This window comes from Dasypus novemcinctus, chromosome 7, assembly GCF_030445035.2.
Source record: "Dasypus novemcinctus isolate mDasNov1 chromosome 7, mDasNov1.1.hap2, whole genome shotgun sequence".
NCBI lineage: Eukaryota > Metazoa > Chordata > Mammalia > Cingulata > Dasypodidae > Dasypus > Dasypus novemcinctus.
Window position 1 is genome coordinate 38,247,709 of NC_080679.1, and position 18,183 is coordinate 38,265,891.

General features: G+C 35.8%; 1 protein-coding gene across 4 annotated transcripts in view; it reads right to left on the reverse strand.

The window, feature by feature from the left end:
• ADAM23 (ADAM metallopeptidase domain 23) overlaps positions 1-18,183 on the reverse strand; it is a 173,997-nt gene that overhangs the window by 58,954 nt on the left and 96,860 nt on the right. For all 4 annotated transcript variants that reach the window (XM_058300285.2, XM_058300284.1, XM_058300286.2 and 1 more), the window contains exons 4-9: positions 17,149-17,212; positions 7,647-7,729; positions 6,574-6,637; positions 3,600-3,672; positions 2,675-2,751; positions 832-897 (exon numbers count right to left, since the gene is read on the reverse strand). In XM_058300285.2, the coding sequence (XP_058156268.1) occupies positions 832-897; positions 2,675-2,751; positions 3,600-3,672; positions 6,574-6,637; positions 7,647-7,729; positions 17,149-17,212 (427 nt within the window). The remainder of the gene's footprint in view (positions 1-831; positions 898-2,674; positions 2,752-3,599; positions 3,673-6,573; positions 6,638-7,646; positions 7,730-17,148; positions 17,213-18,183) is intronic.

Genomic DNA, 18,183 nt, shown 5'->3' on the forward strand with positions numbered 1-18,183 from the left:
GACTTTATATTCAACATAACTGAACTGGTACCTGATAATTAATGGAAAACATTCATTAAAGTAGAGAATCAAATAAAATTTTAAATATATATGTCACCACATTTTAAATGCATGATTTCAAAGCCTTATCTGTATAGAGTCTGTTGATTAGAATTTCAGTCATTATTGCCTGAAACACAACTTTAATATATAAGCTAACTAATCTAATTTTGGTTTGCTTAAAGTTGAAAAAGAACTTAGAGCCAAGCAATCTGAATGGCTACTACAATCTTTTAAAAATTTTTTTGCCCATACCTTTTAAGTTAGACTCTCATTTTTATAAAGTCTTTCTAGAAATGAACATTAGTTTTCATAAAAATAACTCCTCTTTGCGTTAGTTTACATAATTTTTAATTATATAGCTAGGACAACAACTGCAACTGGCCTAACCAGTCTGGGTAGGGTGGCAGTGGGGTGCCAGAGCTGGCTCCTAGCAGCTCACAAAAGCCAATTGTGAGCATCTTTTCCCAGTTCCACAGTCAAGGACTTCACTTTGATGTCTTGAAATCAACTACAGTGGGTGTATTCACACCATAGATATCAGCAAACACTATAAATCAGGGATTTTATTTAAAGTGCTGGATATTAAACATGTACCAGCACAGCAATGGCATTAGGTATATGAAACAAAAGCTTACTGACAACAACACATCAGCATGTCCTGGGCTTCAGGCAAGACATTTTATAAGGGAAATGGTTAAGTGGAGTAACAAATAATGATTAAATGCAAAGTGAAATTGTTCCTTTTTAAGTAAGCTTTTGGCCTAAAGTCCACTGAGTCCATACTCTTACCGTTTTATGATCATTAACAATCATAAGTTCCAAATATTTCATTTCTTCAAACACACCACGAGATGGCTGTGGAAATGCAAATAAATGGTCAGAATAGTGGTGACATAAAATATTTTTGTTCATTGTTAGGTTGTAGATTGTCTGAATATCAGAAGAACTCTTTGTTGCCTACTTTATAAACACCCTGTAAAAAACAAGGTCAGGAAGTAAAGCATCCACGTATGACCTGACTAAAGAGGCACCCAGGGAATCTAAAAAAGTCACCATAAATTGTTGATAAGTATTCAAGTATTTGGTAATGAACTGGATTTAATTATCATTACAGTTAAGTACTCCTCAAGACAAGAAACAGTCCCTGTTGTTTTTATATGTGTTTAGGTGTAAAAAAGAGGTCTAGGAAAAAATGTACAGTAAAATTCTGTTAAAATAGATAAGCCTTGATTTCTTTGGCATAAAAATGTGATAAAAATATTCATACTTACTTAAAACTTCAAATCATAAATTATAATCACCTCCAGGTATATCTGAAACAGGTATCAATGTAGTCACAAACAGAAATGTTAACTCACTGGAGTGAAATTCTAATAATAATGCATCAATTCTTAACCACACAACTGCTCAATGGAAGAAATGTTGCCAATTATTATATTCTGGCACTTTAAAATTTTAATTATACTAGATAATCTTATAAGGCTAAGGGTTAAGCCTTTTAGCCTTCATTTGGTCTTTTATTTTCCTTTCCATATTTGGAAAATTAATAACAATAGGTCTTTGTTTTTTCCTACAAGGTCATTGATTGGTTTATATTTGATAAGGGTATCCTCTAATGAAAGGTCAGCTCCCTACATAAAACTTATTATTATCAACTACATCTTCAAAAGTAAGCACAAAGACTTCTCTAAGTACAAAAAGAAAATATTATCCATAATCACCTTAATACCAAGACAGGGTCATAAAAGAGAGGATGCGCTATCTTGGAACTGGGTTTCTGATGGCTGGTGGTCTAATTTTTCACACACAAAAAATACATCCAGCAAAACATTATCTAAAATGTGCAATTTCCACTCCAATTACTCATTAAGTTATCTAGTAAATTACCATGTAATCTATATGCTGTAGAATTAATTCTTGGTTACATAGCATTCACCATGTAATTAAAAACCGTCCCCATCATTACAGCTTTCTAATCTATTATGAAAAAGACTAGGAACATAATTTCAGTTATAAAGCCCCTATACATTTATCAATACATATGAGATATATAACAGTTGCTGATTGGATAATTAAATGATTTTTATTTAGTAACTGTCATATTGCTAATGGTCAAATAGATTCATCCCATTCTGGAAAATACATTCTGCTTCCAAGTTTGGTAAGATGAAATTTTTAATTTGAAAGATATGAATAAGCATGACAGGCCAACATCTCAAAGCTTAACTCCTTCCCCTGCTTTTTTTTAACAGTAACATTTTATATGATGTTCCATAAACTACCTACTCAAAAAGAAACTGCTATACTTTCAGTAGAAAAAAAATACAAGGCAACTTTTGTAAGAAAACACTTTAAAATGAAGCTAAAAATAATGCATTCTTTATATGACATCAGGATTCATAGAACACTGTAATCAGTTTGATCCATTAATAGGGAAGGATGAATAAAAAGCAGTTCAGAATTAAACTCACCTAAAAGATTATAATCATAGCATTTTTTGGTTTGTTGCTTTTGTTTTTAAAAGGAAGTTCCCCAAATCTAAACTGCTTTAGGTACATTTGCATCCTGTGTGATGTCAGGCACAATTTAACGAAGTAAAATAACCCCGCTTGAGGTTAAAGGCCACACTCACATTCACTGCTCTCTTTCTTCTCCTTTTCAACCACTGTAATTCTGATAGAAAGGGCCACTGGTCACTGCTTTCCATACCTACGTAAAAGAAAAAAAAATACCAAAATTTATGTTTCATTGCATTCCAATTGGAGCATGCTTTTAAAATACTATATGAGAAATAGTGGCATAAATAATAGATGTCATTTCAAAATCAAGATAACCTAAGGTGGGAAAAGTATACTTATCATCATCCATTTCACAGTCTTGTGATCACAAAAATATCCCAAATATGTAATTTACTTCCAAACACCAAGAAAAACATAATGGATCATTGAAAACTCCTTAGAAACTCAAAATCTGAAAATTTAAGATAATTCTTTTTTTAAAAAAAGATGTTATTTATTTATTCCCCACCCTCACTGTTTTGTGCTTAATCTCTGCTCTCTGTGTCTGTTCACTGTGTGCTCATCTTTTTAGGAGGCACCAGGTACTGAACCCAGGACCTCCCATGTAGTAGGAGGTCACCCAACTGCTTGAGCCACATCCACTTTGCTTAAGAGAATTCTGTAGGGCTAAATTTATTTTAGAATTTAAAAATTATTTAGAGCATAAACTTTTGCATAAATTATTAAAGGCTTTGGCATTAAAATATTAAAAGATATCACAGACCCAAACTGCCAACATTTGCACACTTAAGATGCCTCAGGAACAGCAGCAAAGTGTCAGTGAAATTTAGGGATTATCCCTACTAAACTTTGTTACATTTGGCCATGCTCTCTGGTTTCCAGTGCAGCTGTTCACTAGGCCTTCATGTTTCAGCCTCTAATTGCTGCCCATCTTGCTCTTCACCCAGATATCACCCATCAAGCCTGCACATCTACTGAGTTCTGCCAAGTCACAGCTCCAAATACATAAAACTCAATGGTATTTTAAATAAAACTTACTGAGATTCTTCATTTGCTTAGAATGTTGTCCTGCTATGGTTTTCTGGATTATATGTGGTCGACCTGTGCTTTTCTGAAACAAAAACAATTGTAAGTAATTTAAAAGCAAGATGTGAGCAAGCCTTTATGGAACAGTATTAAGACCTTCTCTGATGCCACTTCTAATAAGGGAAAACATATATACTAATCTTTTTAGATATCAAAAATGAGAAGTATATGCCTTGTTAAAACTTATATCTTAAGTAAAATAACACCCAATTGCTCCAGTTTAGGTCAAAGCAGAGTTTTATTAGATACTCTTTAAAATCCAGCTTTCTTAAAAGTCAGGAGAATAGGAAATTCATAAGACAAATGGTAAAAAAAATACATGAGAAAATCTGAACACTTTAATAATGATACAAAATGCAAATTTACAAAAGCCACAAGATATTTTTTTGCCACCAAGTTGGTAAAAATAATTAAAATTATGATATCTAGAGGTAGTTCCAGTTTCTGTTAGCATAGTATCATAGGGAAATTCAGCAATGTCCATCAACAACCTTGAAAGTATTCATATCTTTTGCCCTAGAAATTACACTTTTGGGAATTTATTACTACTATTATTACTATTGGCACCATTACAGAGTGCACAGTGTGTGCCAGACAGTGCCAATGTATACATTATCCAATTTAAACCTGACAAGAATCCCACAGAGTGAATATTTTCCAGCCATTTTACGCTATTTTACAAATACAGATATTGAGGCGTAGAGATATACACTGTTGAGTTAAAATTATATTACAAAATAATGATCTAGTTTATTTTTTAAAATATGAGGATATATCATCAAAAAACTGGAAGACTATATACCAGAGGGTGAAAAGAACTTATCTCTGGGGAATGGATGATGAGTAATTATGTATTTAGTTATTTGTTTATTTTGCTTTCCAAATTTCCTACAAAGTGTGTGTCTTATATCAGAAAGTTATTAAAAAGATACTTCTTAACAGATTACATAAAAGACTTAAAGAGTTTTGCCATTTATTTATTACTTGAAAGAACAGAAGTTTTCATAAGAAATATGCCATCCATACTGCTTAACTTAATGTAAAGCATATTAAAATTACACATCCTGCTCTATTATCAAAAATCTAAATTTAATTCAGTTAGAATTCATTCAGGTGAAAAGATACCCAGGCTAATAAAATTCACAATTGGTTAGTAAACTGCATAAAAATAAAGAGCTTTATATATAAATATTGAATCAGCAAGACAATTTTTAAAAACCAATTTATTAAAGTTTCAAGTACTATTCCTTTTCCTCTACCCATGGTGAGGATGGGGACAATTATTTACATTAACAAAAGGTAGGCAGGAAGAAAGAAGGTAAAAAAAAAAAAGGAAATAATAAGCATATAAAAACCAGCCCCTGATTTATGGAGATAATAATGCAAAACCAATGCTTTTAAACATTATGATAAAAACAGCTTACATTTTTGTATCTCTTTGACAGTTTATCAGACACTGTCACAAAAATGTATAGAAACTGTCTTATGAGGGATGTATTGAAAAATATTATCTCATTTTATAAATTTTAAACATACTAATGCTTGGAGAGTTTTTATTTTGTTTTTGTGAGGTTTTTTTTCAGGATAACAATCAAAACTAGAGATCAAAGTCAGATTTTCTGCAGAATGAATCAAATAATTTTTCTGTACACACGTTCTCTATCTACCACTGAAGTAGAGGGGGAAACATTTTACTTCATCAAAAGATCCAGGTGGGATAGTTTTTATTATCTGGTCATTTCTACAATTACTAGTTGAACAGAATAATACAGATTTATCCAAATATTAACCATTTAGAATGTAATAATTTTTCTGCCTCTAATTTGGAATTTACCCCATATTCACTGACATACTGCCAAAACCAAGAAAAATGTTTTCCTGTTCAACTGTTATTATCAGTAGCCTAGATGACTGTCATTTCCTGTTTCAAAATTTATTTTATCCAAATCTGAGATCTCTACAGGTAAAAAAAAAAAGTTTTCTGCTCACCAAAACAATGCAACATTCTGACTCTATCATTCTCAAAATATTATTTTCCCATTAGCAATTCTTTTCACTGCTGACTTCCCTTCTGGATCTTTGCAGTTCCTACAACACTTTGTAGACTTCTGCCTAAGGACCTTTACATTTGCTCTTCTCTTGGAATGTTCTTCCAGCCTCTTCTTTTCCTTTAAATGTTTAATTCTCTTCTCTTCCTTCCTGGCTTTATTGTTTCTCCTTAGCATGTATCAATCTTAAATACCATATGCATTACTTATTCATCTTGTTTATTCCTATCTGTCCCTAATAGACTATAAGCTCCATGATGCTCAGACTCAGTTTTATTCACTGCTATATCCCCAGCACCTAGAATAGTACCTGGCCTGTAGATAGCCCTCAATACAATATTTGATGAATATATATCAAAATTTAAATTTGGTTGCATTCTATTAGAGAGAAACACTACTACAGTCTATGATTTCTTACATAGGTGGCTGCCCTGTGTATGGTATGATTCTGAACATTATTTTCTTTCCTATCTCTTAAAGAAAACTAAATATTATATCATGTAATCATAGTCCAATCCACAAATTTCCCCAGTAAAGATTCTTAAGGTTCACAAAAGTTAAGTACATGCTTATGGTCATACAATTATGAGAATAAAAGTTAGTTGAAAGGAGAGGATGGTGACCAGTCCTCTCCTCTCTACACAGACTGGAAAGAACACGGGCCTAAGCTTCAAAAAACCTCAGTTTGATCCCTTCCTAGTGTGTGGCCCGGGATAAGTATCTTAAACTGCCAAACTCACAGTACCATTCTGAGTTTGAAATAAGGCAATATGTACTAAGTACTTTGAAATCCACATTATTTTCTCAGCACTTGGCAAAGGCAAAGATGCTGGCAGATTAAAACTCAATAAGAAAACTGATGTCATCTTCAGACTTACCTCATCATGAATCAGCTCCAGTGGTTCTATCATATACACAAAGGTATTATCGTCAAACATGCCACTAAAACACAAGAAACCACACAAGGAGAGCCTTAACAAACACGGCAAGAAATAAGTCAGCAAATGATGGTCATTACTGTGTCTTTGAAAAGAAAGGTATTTGAATAAATACCTTTATATTGCCCCAAATCAAATTCACCGCTCTACATGGAACTCGACTGTGGTGCCAACCCTCTACTAGACAGTGTCCATGCTACAAAAAGTCTGAAAATATACATTTAGAGCATACTAATTATGCCCAATATAATATTCAAAATTAAATGGACAGATTAGATGATTGATTTGGAATAGAACTATTCGTGCAGTTTCAGTATCTCAACTTACTATTTCAGCAAAATGTACTAGTACTAATTTCTTGTTATGCCAAATCCTTATAATCTATAAGAAAATGGGCAGGTACATTGTGGATTTCTGTCAAGCAGCATGGATCTGTGTTGCAAATTACATTTAATTTTGACAGACACAGGATTCTTTATGAAGGGTGAAGAAAAGATCTTCAAGATCCTGTTTTATCACATGGCCAGGCTAGATCTTTATGTAATGAGCTACTGCATTTGGGTCTAAAAGGTCCTAGGGATGGCCTTTTCAGAACTGATGCGTGAGCTCCACTCTTCCTCAACCCCCCATCCCCTTGCTCGGTTAACTCCTACTGATCCTTAGGTCTTAAATGAGTGGTATGCCCTCACAAATATATCTCTGGGAAACCTTCCTGAACCAGGTTCATTCACCCTATAAGGTCTTGTCCTTCCTCCTTCACAGCACCTACCGAAGTTGTGGTTAAGTATCAATCTGTATAATCATTTGTTTAATCTCTGAATCAACTACAATCTCTTAAGTGTTAAGAAGGCAGGGACTTTGCCCTCCTTGTTCACCACCATATTTCTAATCTTTAACATGGCACTGGTACAGAAGAGTCTCTCTCAAAATACTTGTGGAAAAAAAAAAAAATGGAAAGGGCAAATGGTTGAAAGAAGGCTGAACAGTGGAGGACTCAATGAGAGCCCACATACTGAAGTCCATTGCAGGTGGACAGAGCTGCCTTGGAGTGCTTGACGCCTCTGATGCTTCCATGGTAGTAACAGTGCTCTCCACCCTACAAAAAAGAAGGTTTAGTTGCTTAATTATGTTTTATACAATGCAATTCACCCTTTGGGTTGCTTCTATAAAGGGAAAAGAAATGCAAGTATGGGAACGTGTGTACATTACACATTGACAGTCTTAGAAATTCTTCATGGTTGATATGAGTCTCGAAGATGACTGGGCAAGCTTTCAACATTTTGATAATAAGAATGTTTATATCCTTTTTCATTCCTTAACTGCTATTCAGTTACCAAGAAGGAACAGAGATAAAATGTGTACTGAATTCACAATGTTTAATCAGAAGCTTCCTATGTGTCTTCTTAATTAGCAAATACTGAAAAACTTTGACATTTTGTTGATGGTTTACAGTCATTTTGAATCTTGCTGATTATAATCCCTTATAATAGACTGATATCCTTGGGGGCAATTTAAGATGCCTATGAGTATTTACCCACACACTAAATGATTACCCCCAACCAATTCAGTTTATGTGTCTCCTCTTAGTAACTACAATACAGATTTTCAATGTTAGTTGTCTAAATTTGGCATTGCCATTTCATTACTATTTTTCAAACATAGTTCTCAAAAAACAACCTTAAAAGACCTTGAATAGATAGAAGCAGTCACAGAAGAACACAAAGAGAATGGACAAAGAGAGCAGACAACCGGGGGGGGGGGGGAGGAGAAGGGGAGAGAAAAAAAAAAACCTTGAATAAAAGGGTCAACTCAGACCAGCATAATATCTCAGCCCACATGTAGGATTATGTGTTAAAAACTGCTTTTTGACCTTGAATAAAAGGGGGAAATGGCAAAGACACATGAGTTTATATGGCTAAGAGTCTTCAAAAAAGAGTCAGGAGGTCATCAGAGGGATCACGCTTACACACTCCTCAGGAGGACCCCAGAAACAGCCAAAGTGGACACAACTCCAGGTACTGGTTCTCCTGAGGGCTATAGAGAACCACAAGGATATGGTCATGGCAGATGGTTCTTGAGCTCAGTACCATGTTAGTGGGCCCTACTTTGGAATTTGTGTCCCTGAGTGTAATGGAGTTGGACTCAGATGTGACCTTTCTACATGCCTCTTTTGTCACTTTTACTGAACCTTTGGTTGGCACTAGCGTTGGTGTATAGTCAGAAGACTTGAATCTCTGGACTGTCCATGTGCTAGCTGGGCTCGGAGCCTCAGCAGAGTTGCAACTCATACTCTCTGGTTCCTTGGACTTACACAGGTCAGTTAACAGGGAAGTGAAGATGGTCAATCACCACACCAGGGAACTGAGAGTGCCAACAACTGCAAGCAGAAGAACTGCATCCATCATCCATGTGGAATTTAAGCCCCCTCTTGACACAGAGGTGGAGTGGACATCACCATCTCAGGATCCACAGGATGGAGGAATAAAATATAGATTAGACTGGACTTACTGATATTCTACTATAAAACCTTTGTGACTACTAATAGAAGAAATTGTATCATTGACGGGGAGAAAGTGGCCACACTAGTTCCTGAGGGCAGGGAATGGGAAGAAGAGATATGATGAAGGGGCATTTTTGGGACTTTGGAGTTGTCCTAAATGATATTGCAGGGTCAGATGCTGGACATTATATATCCTGCCATAACCCACTGAATGTACCAGGGGGAGAGTGTTAACTACAGAATAAAGTATTATCCACGTGGTGCAGCAGTGCTCCAAAATGTGTTCCCCGAGTGCGATGAGTATGCCACAATGATGGGGGAGGTTCTTGGTGTGAAGGAGTGTGGTGAGGGGATGGGGGTATATAGGAACCTCTTGTGTTTTTTTGTAATGTAACCTTTTTTTGTGATGTATGTATCTTCAAAAAATACGATTTACAAAATGATGGGGGTGGGGTAGTGGGGAGTGGGTTATATGAAAACCTCATGTTTTTTTAATGTAACGTTCTATGTGATCTATTTATTTAAAAAGTGTTATTAAAAAAGGCAGATACACATAAATTTTAAAAGGATAATAATAAAGTTCAAATGCATTTCAAAAAAAAAACCAACCTTGTGCATAAATAATGACTTGTATATAATATATCAAGTTCTATTGACATATTCAACTGTAAATGTTCCAAGCTCAAATGGTATCACATATCAGTAATTTGAGAATCCAGGTTAATATTCTGCAATTAAAGTTTGGACTCTTCACATGATTCTAAAAACAACCATATGTAACTGTAAATTCCATCAAACTGATTATTTAGCACTTTGTATCACAACAAAAGACTACCTTAAGTGATTATCAAAGTACCTAGCAAACACTGTCATATTTAATTGACCTTTCTAAGAAAATCTATATTTCCCCAATTTCCCTACAAATTTTCTTCTAAGCTTAACAAAATATTTACATGTCTTTTCTAAGATCTAAACTTCATTCATTTGCACTGGAAACTGGAGGATGATGCTCTTCCACCATAAAGGTCATTGTTATTTGTTTGAACTAAGGCAAGAAAACATCTGAAGGGAACTGTTTGAGTTCCCTTTGTTTTTGAATGCAGATGAAAGCTTTACTATTTAAAGTGTATCATTATATTAGATACTATAGGCAATTTAGAAGCTTCCAATTTAATATTAGAAGAATTTCTGGGTTTGTATTACTAAATTTATACCAAGTTTTTTAAAAAAGTATTACTGGAAAAAATACTATTTAGTAATTCTTCAGATCAGTGCTGCATTTTGTAAATACCATTTCAAAGTAACATCTTGAGGTATTTCATATAAAATAAATCCTGAGAAAGAAGAGGAAATCTTTTTGGGGCACAGGCGTAACAGCAGCAGACCAGTGCAGAGAGAAGACAGCCAAAAGCACTTTCACTTCCAGAGGGTTCTGGGGGATCCATTAACATGACACTGGACGGTCAGCTCCAGGGGGACCTTCACCCAAGGACCTAGTTGATTCAAACATTCACCTCCTTACAGTTACCATATCCCATGCACAGATAGGGAGACTCGCACAAAGTGTTAAAAGGCTCTGAAATAAAGACAGAAAAAAGCCAAACTAAATCCTCATCTTAAGGCTGTCAAGTGTGATATTCTCCCGCCATGGCCTGAGACAGTTCAAGAAGGACACCCAGCATGTTCACGACCACCTTCTCTGAGTGGACCACAGATCTGTGACAAGGCAAACAGCAGGAAGGAGACCCAAAAAAAGAGTTAATTCGGCACATGAACAAGTCCATGCAACCTCTACAGGCATCAGCATTTCATATCCAAAGCTATCAGTCTATTAAATACAACAAAAACTGAAGATCTGGAAGCAGATGTGGCTCAACCAGTTGGGCGCCCACCTACTACATGGGGCAGGGGGTCCCAGGTTCGGGTCCCAGTGCCTCCTAAAGAAGACCAGCAGGCACTGCACTGCTGCAATAGGCAGACAACTAAACGAGCAGATCCCACAAGTCAGCAGATGCCACAACCCATGGGGAGTAGATGTGGTTCAGGCTATTGGGCACTCACCTCCCACGTGGGAGGTCCCGGGTTCAGTTCCCAATACCTCCTGGAGAAGGAGAGGAAACAATGAGCAGACAGACAAGAGAGCCATCTGGGGGAGGGGTGTATACATATTTTTTTAAAATTAAATAAATAAAAAAATATTTTTAAATAATTGAGGATCTGGTATTTACAACTTACTAGCTCATCAAATGAATTTTTAAAATTCCTAGTAAGTATTCTCCCCAATTTTCTCAGCTTCCATTTCTACATAGCTGAACACTCCACAAATTATATGATGCTCAAATAATGGCAGCTTTGCTCCACAAATCAGAATCCCATGAACCTATGTGACAAGTCCAATTTTAAAGGAGCAGAGAATTCATAGAAACCACCGGGCTGCTTACGCAAATAACGAAACACTGAAGTTATGTACAACTTTTGAAACGTTTCCTAATCATAAGTGGCTAGGGATAACAATTTTGTGACTCTGGTGATAACAATTTGGGGGGTGGGGCCAAGAGGAATTGGTTCCCTGGTTTTACTGATATAGTGAGAAGAACTGTTTATTTCTACACACTTTAATGGAACTACAATCTACCTTTTCAGTGTGATTTATTTTTATTTTAAAATTGCCCTACCTTTGGGTCTGCTTAATTATCTCATCCAATCAGCCAGTTCCTTTTTTTTTTCTTATTTTTTTATAAATGTTCCATTAAAAAAATATGAGGTCCCCATATACCCTCCACCTCCTTCACCCCACTCCTCCCACATTAACAACCTCTTTCATCATCGTGGCACACTCATTGCATTTGGTGAATACATTTTGGAGCACTGCTGCACCACATGGATAGTGGTTTACACTGTAGTTTACACTCTCCCCCAGTCCACCCAGTGGGCCATGGCAGGACATACAATGTTCAGTATCTGTCCCTGCAGTAACACCCAGGACTACTCCAAGTCCTGAAAATGCCCCCACATCCTATCTCTTCTTCTCTCTCCCTACCCTCAGCAGCTACCGTGGCCACTTTCTCCACATCAATGCTACAATTTCTTCCATTTATTAACTCCATTTTGTGATACTCCCACAAGCCTGGACTTTCATAGTGACCAAGCACTGACATTTGCAATCATCTCCTGAAGGTCTGGCTAACATTTGAAAATAAACTACATAGACTTTAGCTCACAAATTGTGTATATTATGATACTTCAGGTTCTGAATAAAATAATAAGAATGAGATTACATTCAAATGATTATTCTATATGTTTATCTTTCAGCACTCCATACTCATCAGTTAACAGGCTATGCCAAATTAGTTTAAAAAAGCAGTGGGCTGGTAGCAAAATAGAAATAGAAAAATACATCTCTAATGGGACCCATATATCCAAATCTGAGTACTGCAGAAAAAGGAAATGAAAGAAAATTCCTTGGAGAATGGGGCAACTTGAGACCCCAATACCAGTTTAATCATTTACCTTCATTAAATTCAATGGGGAAAAAATGTTCTTGCAGTAGTTTAATTAAAGTATTAGGACAGTTTGGCTGTACCAATGGTATATAAATTTTTAATGTTCATCTAAATTATACTAGTCAAGCTTAAAATAGCCTCATGAGGAGCCAGTGTAGTCTGCCATATTGATTTCATGGATCATTTTTTGGCCCTAGGCTTCCTTCCCAGCCTATAATGTATTCAGAATACTGCTAGCAAGGCAATATTTTGAATGATTAACAATAGCAACTTCAATTTCAAATTCAAGATTTAAATAACTGACAATCTTACATCTAGTATAAATGGATTTATTGTAGATAGTTTTGTTTCGCCAGTGTTACTTAAATTGTTTACTATTCAGCCTGTGGTGAAAAACTTGCTTATTAAACTGGTTATTAACTGAAAGAACAGAGAAAAAATTTGAGTGCACACACAAGAAAAATGTTATTCTAATCTAGAATAAGAGGGGAAAATATAAACTTGAAACTAACATTTTGATTAGGAACAGAGCACCCAAACATAAATTTTTAAATCCAGTTAAGCAGAGAGGCAGGAAAAACAGATAGGAAAAACTGATGAAAGGAAAAAAACCCGGAAAATTTGTAAGACATTAATAATGGAAGAGGAAAATGAAAAAAGGAGAAGCAGTAACAAGGGCAGAAGAGGACATGTAAGAAAGGGAAAGACAGGCAGGCATCTGCAGCTGAAAACATCCTTGCTCCCACACAGGCACCTCAGCCAGGCTCTGATTTGTTGCTACAGTCCTCATTCTTTCTTAAATATTGGACAGAGTCTTCAGGACACTGACTCTTCAAATCCTTCTGCTCAGCAGCAATCCCAATGCTCAGCCAGGTTCCCCCTCCATTCTATAACAAATGCTTATTTCCTCCTGCACTGAACCAGCAACTCTAAAAAAGACTATTGCTCTGTCAGGAACGTACTACCATGTTTAACTTATGAATGACCTGATGGACTGTTTTTTAAAAGTGGTTGCATTATTTTACATTGCCACCGGTAGCATATGAGGGTTCAAACTTCTCCACATTTTTGCCAACACTTGTTATTGTCTATCTTTTTTATTATAGCCGTCCTTGTGTGTGTGAGGTGGTAGCCACCCAAGTTTAAAACCAAATGAGAGAGAGACAGAGGAGTCAGGCAAACGGATAATAAATAACACCTTCATTTTTGATAGAGTTATACTGGAGAGTATGGCTTAGCAGGGAATCCAATGAGCCACCCTTGAGTTAGTCAAACTTATCTACCTAGACCCCCGCATGGTAGTTAAAGCATGGAAAAGTAGAGAAAGTCCTCTTCCTTTAGGGAGGTAGAGCCCACAAAGGAAAGGGAGAATGGAACTGTGTGAAGCATGCCCAGTTCCTTTTCCCATCAGTTAAGTCACTCATCCTATGCTGGGGAGGAGTGAGCAAGCTGACTGGAAAGGTCAGAGGTAAGAAAAGAGAGCTGGGGAAAAGCTCTGTTTTCTCCATTTAACAATGCTAAAGACTAATAAGGTAGGTAGAATCAGGATGGGGGCCACTGCACCTATCTCTTCAGTCTTACACTGCTGGCCAGGAGGTGGTTCATTTTATAAGTAGAAGAGCAAACAAATAAGTACTAAGCACTTAAAAATGTGCTTGAATGGCTTACCTAAAGGGGATTTACCAGAGTAAGTTATATTTGAAAAGTACTCCTATATTCACACTCTTACATTAATACTTAACTCTTTTATAAGAACTGAAATGCTAAAAATTAACTTGCTTTTAATAAGTTAATCAACAAAGCTGTTTTAATTGTTTATTATATGCAAAGTACTTTCTAATAAAAACTACTGTTCTGTTGGCAATGCAGACTATATAAAAAATGAAATTTGTATGAAACATGTAGCTAATAACAGCCCAAATTCTGATAGTCAAATAAAAACAACAAAAGCTTCCTAAAGTAGACAATCAATTATAGAACAAAGGTTCTTCCATATGTGTTTATAGATAAGGGGCACCTATTCTATATGATATACTTAATTCCCAGAATATTTGAAATGTCCACATTTACATTTAACTCAAAGCCAAAGAGGCTACTGGTGATTCTGTTCCTCTTTAGTCATTTGAATAATACTGATTTTGCATGTGTTTTGTGTGCATGCGTTTTTGTCTAAACAGTTATAGATCTTAGGAAGAAAGGCTATATGATGTGCATAAAAGTTTATTTAACCTATCCATTCTTACATATTCATTTCCTTTTCTGGTATTCTGTCCCCCAATTTTTTAACCCAAAAGCCAATGCAAAGTTGTTTTTGTTTTTTTTAATGCTTGGGTATGTATAATGGTAGTGGGAATATGAATTTATACAAACTTTTAGAAAGCAAAATATAAGTACACACCAAAAATCTTTCAAAATGTATCAACATTTTGACTCAGAAAGACCCATTCCTGGAATTAATCCTTAAGCAATTACTAAATACGTGCTCAAAATGTGTCTGCAAAGCCTTTCCTACAGCATTATTTGTAAGTGAAAGATTGGAAGCAATCTATATATCTATTACTATGAGATTTCTAAACAAATTATAGCAAATGAATTGAAAACAATAACCAATTTTTAAAAATAAAGGTTTAAAACATTATTTAATGGCATGCTAAAACATCTATAATATTGTTAGGTTAAAAGTCCTGTTACAAGATAATATGCATATCATCTCAATTTTTTTATTGTGCATATAAATATGAACACATAAAGAAGAGATTATTATCATTAATATTTTCATTTATATATGAAGCAATTAAGTTTGGACATATAATCTGACTGGGGAAAAGGGGTCATGAATGAGAAAAAAAGCAATGAACACAAAAACAAACTGCAGTGAACACAAAACTGCGGGTGGCTTCTTTTGCCACTGTTGAAATATCCCTTGTTTTAAAACTTAGTTACAACAGATACCAGATTAGGAGTGTCTTACTAATGACAAATCCTTCCTTTGGGGACCTGAAATGACCTCTGGAGGCCAATTAGCTACTCTGCTTCAAAAAAAAAAAAATGACTGAACTTCTTAGTGAGAAGTATGGATCAGTTTACTGCAGCCTGCAAAGGGGGCTCATGTGCTGAGTCTATAAAGTTCTCAGGCATTCTTCCCGACTCCAGACTCATGAGTCAGCATCCGCAGTGCTCAGGGCGCTAGCACAGCTGCCAGTAGCTTTGGTTTGTACAAATGCCAGGAGCACTGTTACCATGCTTGATTTAGCATTTCTGCTCACTTTCCAAAGCATTAACTTTTAGGGAGATTCAACAAACCCCAAGATGCAGCCTACAGCAAAAACTGACAGAACTATAAGAATAATGTACAGAAGCTCTTAATCTGTGCCATAAAATTCAAAGGCCAGAACACACATCAAATTACAAATGAGTCCATTCTTAACTGGATAGCTATGAACCCAGAGAAATGCCATGGCCCCCTGGGCAGTATTTACAATTAAGGCCACCTATAAATATTTATTGAGAGGCTGTCAGTCTGAAAATCCCAGCTCTCTATTCTTCACAACTCAGCAAGCCCAAACATGAAAGGTGCAACTTCTATGCCAACACTAGTTAGCAATCTAGAAAAAAAAAATCAAACAATGTTTCAACGCTTGGCTTTGTTTTCCTGTTTCCCATCCCAGGCATATGGGAGCTGTGGACACTGCTCAGGCTCAGTGGACGTCTAGTGACTCCCTGAACACCAGTTTCTTTCTGTAGCCATTCCAGGAATTTTCATAAAATACAAATACAAATATTCTCTCTCTTGCTTTAATCTCCACCTACTTCCTCTTTATTGATCCTCCATGAAGAGAATAAAAGTTAATCTCCAAATGAAGGTGACCTTACAAATACAAATATTCTCTCTCTTGCTTTAATCTCTACCTACTTCCTCTTTATTGATCCTCCATGAAGAGAATAAAAGTTAATCTCCAAATGAAGGTGACCAAGTACTCAATTAACTTGCTATTACAATGCTGGGTGGCATTAAGCAGCTTTATTTGCTCTATCTCTACCTTCAATTGCTTCACTGGGAGAACAGGAATACCAGTATCCACCTCAGAGGGCTGTTGTGTAAATCTTCCCTCACCTGTCCTCTGTCCTTACTTGGGCATGTCACTTGAACTAAATAATCATTCTAATAGCCCATCTGGTCTTATAATTCAGATTCTGTGTCCATGAGCCTGGTTCTCTGTTTCCTACTACTTTAAGATGCTTTCTGATATGGAACTTAAGAGCTCTTTATATCACTCATGTAAGATGTGTATGTATAACCAAAACAGTAAACATTTCTTTTTTGTCCTGACTAGACAGAATCTCTTATTTATCTCAAGCACTTTTATAAATTTATTAAAATTTATTTTAATAAATCTATTCTTACTAAAAATAGTATGCATATGTAAGACAAGTGATTTTATTGAGAAGCCATCAAAACATCACAGTGTACAGTGAACAGTTCTGTGATTAACTATTCTTATCCTACCATACCTTAGAGTACTGTGGTTTTCCATTTTCATAGTGAATCTCCACATAATCAGAAGACAGCAAACCACTATAAAGGAAAGAAAATAGAGTGATTTCTGCATCTAAGATACTTAGAGATTTAAAAATAATTGGCTCAATATATATTATAGATATGAGGGGCATGCAAATCACAAATAGCCGCAGATCATAGTACAAAAACAAATTCTCATCAAAAGTCTCAAATGTTATGCAGTTACATATCATGCCCCTGTCTGTTAAAGAGATAAGAAGACACAGATGTCATAAAGCTGAACTCCTTTTAGACATACTATTCATCATTTGACTGAAAAATTAATTAATATGGAACAAACTAAAAGGCAGCTTGCAAGAGGAAACAGGACCTATAAGAATGCTCCAAATGACTGGAATCTCACAAAGTGTTAACAGTATAGAACAGGAGTCAGAAAACGTTTCCTTTAAAGGTACAGTTAACAAATACTTTAGGCTTTGAGGGCTACACGGTCACTGTCACAACTTCTCATATCTGCCACTGTAGTGCAAAGCAGTCATTGGCAACGCATGGCTGTACTCAAACAAGGCTTTATTTATGGACAGGGAAATTTGAATCTCACGAAATTTTCATGTGTCATTAAATATTATTCTTCTTTTGACATTTTCAAATCATTTAAACAATGTAAAAAACATTATTAGCTTGCAGAGTGTACAAAAACAGGGCTGTAGTTTGCCAACTCCTAGTCTGGTTAAGAACACAAACTGTGAAGTCAGATAAACTAATGATTAAAAAATCTGACCCAGCCCCATATTGGTGGTATGATTATGAGGGAAGTTACCAAGTATCAGAGGGAGACAGCAAGAGTGGAAATCTCCTAAAACGATGAAAGGATTAAATAGAACTACACAAACGCAGTGCCTACCACAGAACTCAGCATTAAGGGCTCAGGAATGGGCACAGTGGCTGTCACTTTTGAATTTTAACAACTTCCTAAAACACGTTTCTCCCTCTACAATATGGGATGTACAAAATATGGGCTTCCTAGG